Source organism: Aquarana catesbeiana, linkage group LG08 (genome assembly GCF_042186555.1).
Source record: "Aquarana catesbeiana isolate 2022-GZ linkage group LG08, ASM4218655v1, whole genome shotgun sequence".
NCBI classification, from domain to species: Eukaryota; Metazoa; Chordata; class Amphibia; order Anura; family Ranidae; genus Aquarana; species Aquarana catesbeiana.
This window is the reverse complement of record NC_133331.1, coordinates 4218766-4225198: the sequence shown is the minus strand read 5'-3', so window position 1 is coordinate 4225198 and position 6433 is coordinate 4218766. Positions and strand designations below refer to the sequence as shown.

Genomic DNA, 6433 nt, shown 5'->3' with positions numbered 1-6433 from the left:
TCTCTCTCTGCTTTTTCCTTCGCTCTCTCTCTCCTTTTCCTTCGCTCTCTCTCTCTTTTTCCTTCTCTCTTTCCTTCTCTGTTTCCTTCTCTCTCTCTTTACCTATCTTTCTTTCTCTCTTTTTACATCTCTCTTTCTTTCTCTGTCTCTTTCCCTTTCTCTCTTTCTTTCCCTTTCTCTCTCACTCTCTTTCTCTCTCTCTCTCTTTCTTTCTTTCATTCTCTCTTTACTTCTCTCTTTTCTTTCCTCCTCTCACTTTCTTTCTTTCCTTCTCTCTCTCCCTCTCTCTCTTTCTTCTCTCTCTCCTTCTTTCCTCTCTCTCTCTCTACTTCTCTCTTTCTACTTCTCTCTCTCTCTTTCCTTCTCTCTCTCTTTCTTTCTCTCTCTTTTCTTTCCTTCTCTCTCTCTCTCTCCCCTTCTTTCCTCTCTCTCCTTCTCTCTCTCCTTTCCTCTCTCTCTCTACTTCTCTCTCTCTTTCTTTCCTTCTCTCTCTCTCTCTTTCTCTCTCTTTCCTTCGCTCTCCCTCTCTCTCCCCATCTCTCTCCCTCTCTCTCCTTTTCCTTCTCTCTTTCCTTCTCTCTCTCTCTTTCTTTACCTCTTTCTTTCTTTCCTTCTCTCTCCCCCCCCTCTCTCTTTCTTTCCTTCTCTCTCTCTCTTTGCTTCTTTCCTTCTCTCTCTTTTTTACTTCTCTCTCCTTCTTTCTTTCCTTCCTTCTCTTTCTTTCTTTCTCTCCCTCCCTCCATCCCTCTTTCTTTGTTTCTTTCTTTCTCTCTCTATTTCTTTACTTCACTCTTTCTTTCCTTTCTTCTTTCCATCATCTCTGAGCTCTATTGGACATCACTGACTTACCCCCGCTGAGCGGGGGCGGGCCTTATAGAACAGAGGCCATAAATGGGCAGCACAGAGGCTTAGTGGTGAGCCTTGCAGCACTGGGGTCCATGGTTCACATCCTGACCAGGACACTATCTGCATGGAGTTTGCATGTTCTCCCTGTGCTTGCGTGGGTTTCCTCCGGGTTCTCCGTTTTCCTCCCACACTACAAAGACATGCTACCTTTGCGTTGGTGGTGCAGTGGTGAGCATAGCTGCTTTCTAAGCAGATGACCCGGGTTCGATTCCTGGCCAACGCCATCTCCAAGATATCTGCCTCACCTTCTAAGTGTACTGAGTCCCCAGGGGGGGAAGTGCTATACAAATTATGTGTTGAATATATATGAAAAAGGAAAGAGATTGTGGGACTTTATATGAAGCACACTACTAAATGAAAAGAACCAATGAGCATAATAATTGTTTAATTACAAAGGGCATATATACATATAAATTGGTAGAGAAGGTATATATAATGTAATATAATACACTTTTTTTTATATAAAAAAATAAGACAACAGTAATGTTAGCACTGGGGGGGCAGGGGGGGTTGTTAGCGCTGGGGGGGAGGGGGGTTCTTAGCGCTGGGGGGGCAGGGGGGGTTGTTAGCGCTGGGGGGAGGGGGGTTCTTAGCTCTGGGGGGAGGGGGGTTCTTAGCGCTGGGGGGGCAGGGGGGGTTCTTAGCGCTGGGGAGAGGGGGGTTCTTAGCTCTGGGGGGGGAGGGGGGTTCTTAGCACTGGGGGGGCAGGGGGGGTTGTTAGCGCTGGGGGGGAGGGGGGTTCTTAGCTCTGGGGGGGAGGGGGGTTCTTAGCGCTGGGGGCAGGGGGGTTCTTAGCGCTGGGGGGGCAGGGGGGGTTGTTAGCGCTGGGGGGGAGGGGGGTTCTTAGCACTGGGTTGGGCAGTGTGAATGAGAGTGTAACAGACACTCGGAGCTTAGACATCTGCAGCCAGCAACCCTGCTGGGAAGCCACAGTCCGGTCTAAATAATGTGTCCGGGTTCTCAGGCAGTCTGAAACCCGGACGCATGATTCCAAACCCGAACTGTCCGGGTGAATCCTGGACGGGTGACAAGCCTAGTGTAGCACCGAAGGCATAAGATAAAGCGGAGAATAGGTTGTGGACCAGCTTTAATTTCCTTCCTTTATCAGCTGTGCGATCCCTCCATTGATATCCTATTAGAGCCCTTTCACACTGCTAGCGGTGCTTTACCTGGGTTTTTTGGGGGCTTTTAACCCCCCCCCCCCCCGCTAGCGGCCGAATAAAGAGTTAAAAGCGCCCACAAAGCACTGCTGCTGAGGCGCTTTGCAGGCGCTGCCCATTGATTTCAATGAGAAGGGGCGCTGTAGGAGGGGTGCATACCCGACCCCTACAGAGCCTCATAGAAGATACTTGCAGGATTCCTGCCAGCGCAGCGCCCCGGTGTGAACGCCCCTCGGGGTCTTCACACTGGGATTGCAGACGAGGCTTTTTCAGGCGCTATTTTTAGACTCTAAAGCCCCTGAGAACCGCCTCACACTGCCCAGAACCGGCACAGCCCCCCCCCCAATGGACAGGAGAGGAGAGAGGACTCGATCCGCTCTTCTTCTTCTTCCTGCCCCCCACCCCTCCGTGTTACAGAAAAGGTATGTGGGGGTGGGGAATGTGAGGCCCAGCAGCTAGCTGATACGTCATGAATGAAAGGAGCTGCTTCCTTGGGTGAGTGAGCTCACCATCCACTGTCTGTAACTGAAGTCTCCCCCCTCCGAGTGAGAACACTAAGATAAGGGGGACTCAAATGTAAGGGGGGCTCTGCGGACTCACCCCACAATATACAAATACAGGACTGGTGACCCCACAATATACAAATACTGTACTGGTGACCCCACAATATACAAATACCGGACTGGTGACCCCACAATATATAAATACCGTACTGGTGACCCCACAATATACAAATACAGGACTGGTGACCCCACAATATACAAATACTGTACTGGTGACCCCACAATATACAAATACCGGACTGGTGACCCCACAATATATAAATACCGGACTGGTGACCCCACAATGTATAAATACCGGACTGGTGACCCCACAATGTATAAATACCGGACTGGTGACCCCACAATGTATAAATACCGGACTGGTGACCCCACAATGTATAAATACCGGACTGGTGACCCCACAATATATAAATACCAGACTGGTGACCCCACAATGTATAAATACCGGACTGGTGACCCCACAATGTATAAATACCGGACTGGTGACCCCACAATGTATAAATACCGGACTGGTGACCCCACAATATATAAATACCAGACTGGTGACCCCACAATGTATAAATACCGGACTGGTGACCCCCTAATATATAAATACCGGACTGGTGACCCCACAATGTATAAATACCGGACTGGTGACCCCACAATGTATAAATACCGGACTGGTGACCCCACAATGTATAAATACCGGACTGGTGACCCCACAATATATAAATACCGGACTGGTGACCCCACAATATATAAATACCGGACTGGTGACCCCACAATATATAAATACCGGACTGGTGACCCCACAATATACAAATACCGGACTGGTGACCCCACAATATACAAATACAGGACTGGTGACCCCACAATATATAAATACCGGACTGGTGACCCCACAATATACAAATACCGGACTGGTGACCCCACAATATACAAATACAGGACTGGTGACCCCACAATATATAAATACCGGACTGGTGACCCCACAATATATAAATACCGGACTGGTGACCCCACAATATACAAATACCGGACTGGTGACCCCACAATATACAAATACCGGACTGGTGACCCCACAATATACAAATACCGGACTGGTGACCCCACAATATATAAATACCGGACTGGTGACCCCACAATATATAAATACCGGACTGGAGACCCCACAATATATAAATACCGGACTGGTGACCCCACAATATACAAATACCGGACTGGTGACCCCACAATATATAAATACCGGACTGGTGACCCCACAATATATAAATCCCAGACTGGTGACCCCACAATATACAAATACCGGACTGGTGACCCCACAATATACAAATACCGGACTGGTGACCCCACAATATATAAATACCGGACTGGTGACCCCACAATATATAAATACTGTACTGGTGACCCCACTATATATAAATACCGGACTGGTGTAGGAATAGGGATAAAACTTTTTGGCAGAAGAGAGTTTAATAAGACTCGTGGCCACTCATTACAATTAGAAGAATTGAGGTTTAACCTTAAACTACGTAGAGGGTTCTTTACTGTAAGAGCGGCAAGGATGTGGAATTCCCTTCCACAGGCGGTGGTCTCAGCGGGGAGCATTGATAGCTTCAAGAAACTATTAGATAATCACCTGAATGACCACAACATACAGGGATATGTAATGTAATACTGACACATAATCACACACATAGGTTGGACTTGATGGACTTGTGTCTTTTATCACCCTCACCTACTATGTAATACTTTGTAATATTATATAATATTTTGTAACTTTAGCAGAAAGTACAGATCCCCCCTCCCCCCCCAGGAATCTCTTTCTGCAGATCTCACAATGGATCGGTGTGTTCTGCAGTCACTGGAGCTCCACTCTCTACACGGAGAATCACGTGACCTCCACTTCCTGTAGTGGAACGCCAGCTGCAGAGATTCACAATAAAGTTCAGTAAAAAAAAAAAAGTAGAGTGGAGGCCACGTGCTTCCTGTCATCAGTGGAGCTCCACTCTGCAGCCACACCCCCTCTCGTCTCCGTTGGTCGCAGTTTCCTCTCCGCCGATTGGATGAGTCTCCCTCCTCACCTACACGGTGATTGGTGAATCCTATCTCCGCCCCCTTCCAGTGATAGACAGTCTCTCTCTCTCTCTCTCCTCCTTCCGCAATGTATCCCGTACATTCCTGGTGTTCATCGCTCCTCCCCACTCGGTGATTGGCGGTCGATAACTCCTCCCCCTTGTGGTTGTTGACAGTCCGTCTCTCCTCCCCCTGGCGGTGATTGGTGCGCTGTGTCTCCGCCCCCCCGGCGGGGATTGGCAGGCTGTCTCCTCACGGTGATCTCTGTCCCGCGAGTCTCCGCCCCCTGAACTCTGACTACAGCCGGGAAGAAGATCGGAGGGAGAGCGGAGCGCCGCGGGGAGCCGCCATGGCGATGAGAGGATTGGTGGACGGAGAGTGCGGAGGAGCCAATCCGCTCATGTCCCTCACCGGACACTTCACCCAGGACAAGGCGCTCCGGGAGGAGGGGCTACCGCACGTGTTCTGGCCCCCGGGGGCCACACCGGTGAGTGACCTTCCCCGTACTACAATCCCCTCCACCTGTACTACAACTCCCTCCACCTGTACTACAACTCCCTCCCCCATACTACAATCCCCTCCCCCATGTACTACAACCCCCTCCCACTGTACTACAATTCCCACCCCCCATATAATACAATCCCCTCCCCCACCTCCTGTACTACAATTCCCACCCCCCATATACTCCAATCCCCTCCCCCTATGTACTCCAATCCCCATCCCCCGTACTACAATCCCCTCCACCTGTACTACAACCCCCCCCCCCCCCCCCGTACTACAACCCCCTCCCACTGTACTACAATTCCCACCCCCCATATAATACAATCCCCTCCCCCACCTCCTGTACTACAATCCCTCCCCCGTACTACAATTCCCACCCCCCATATACTCCAATCCCCATCCCCCGTACTACAATCCCCTCCCTGTACTACAATCCTTGCCCTCCCCATTCTACAATTCCCCTGTACTACAACCCCCACCCCATGTACTACAATCCCATCCCTCTTTACTAAAATCCCCTCCCTCATCCCTGTACTACAACCCCCACCCCCTGTATTACAATTCCCTCCCCCACTTATATCCCTGTACTTCAATCCCCTCCCCCACCCCCTGTACTACAACTCCCTCCACCTGTACTACAACTCCCTCCCCCATACTACAATCCCCTCCCCCATGTACTACAACCCCCTCCCCCACCCCCCGTACTACAACCCCCTCCCACTGTACTACAATTCCCACCCCCCATATAATACAATCCCCTCCCCCACCTCCTGTACTACAATTCCCACCCCCCATATACTCCAATCCCCTCCCCCTATGTACTCCAATCCCCATCCCCCGTACTACAATCCCCTCCCTGTACTACAATCCCTGCCCTCCCCATTCTACAATTCCCCTGTACTACAACCCCCACCCCATGTACTACAATCCCATCCCTCTTTACTAAAATCCCCTCCCCCACCCCCTGTACTACAATTCCCTCCCCCACTTATATCCCTGTACTTCAATCCCCTCCCCCACCCCCTGTACTACAATCCCAACCCCCTGAACTACATTCCCCTCCCCCACCCCCTGTACTACAATCCACCCCACTGATACCACCCCCCTACTACTACCCCTGTACTACAATCGCCCTCCTCCTGTACTACAATTGCCGTCCTGCTGTACTACAATCACCCACCCCCACTGATACCAACTACTACCCTGTACTACAATCCCCTCCCCCACTTATACCCCTGTACTACAATC

At 50.4% G+C, this 6433-nt stretch overlaps 2 protein-coding genes and 1 non-coding gene across 4 annotated transcripts in view; 2 read left to right on the top strand and 1 right to left on the bottom strand.

Annotated features, from left to right (window-relative positions):
- The window catches only part of LPCAT3 (lysophosphatidylcholine acyltransferase 3), a 173708-nt gene that overhangs the window by 47031 nt on the left and 120244 nt on the right, over nt 1–6433 (bottom strand).
- TRNAR-UCU (transfer RNA arginine (anticodon UCU)) lies at nt 1058–1129 on the top strand. Its single transcript has one exon. It is a non-coding gene; the product is annotated as a tRNA-Arg (tRNA).
- The window catches only part of PEX5 (peroxisomal biogenesis factor 5), a gene marked incomplete in the record, with an annotated part of 62496 nt that continues 60927 nt past the window's right edge, over nt 4865–6433 (top strand). For both annotated transcript variants that reach the window (XM_073595443.1, XM_073595442.1), the window contains 1 exon segment: nt 4865–5171. In XM_073595443.1, coding sequence (XP_073451544.1) covers nt 5034–5171 — 138 coding nt within the window.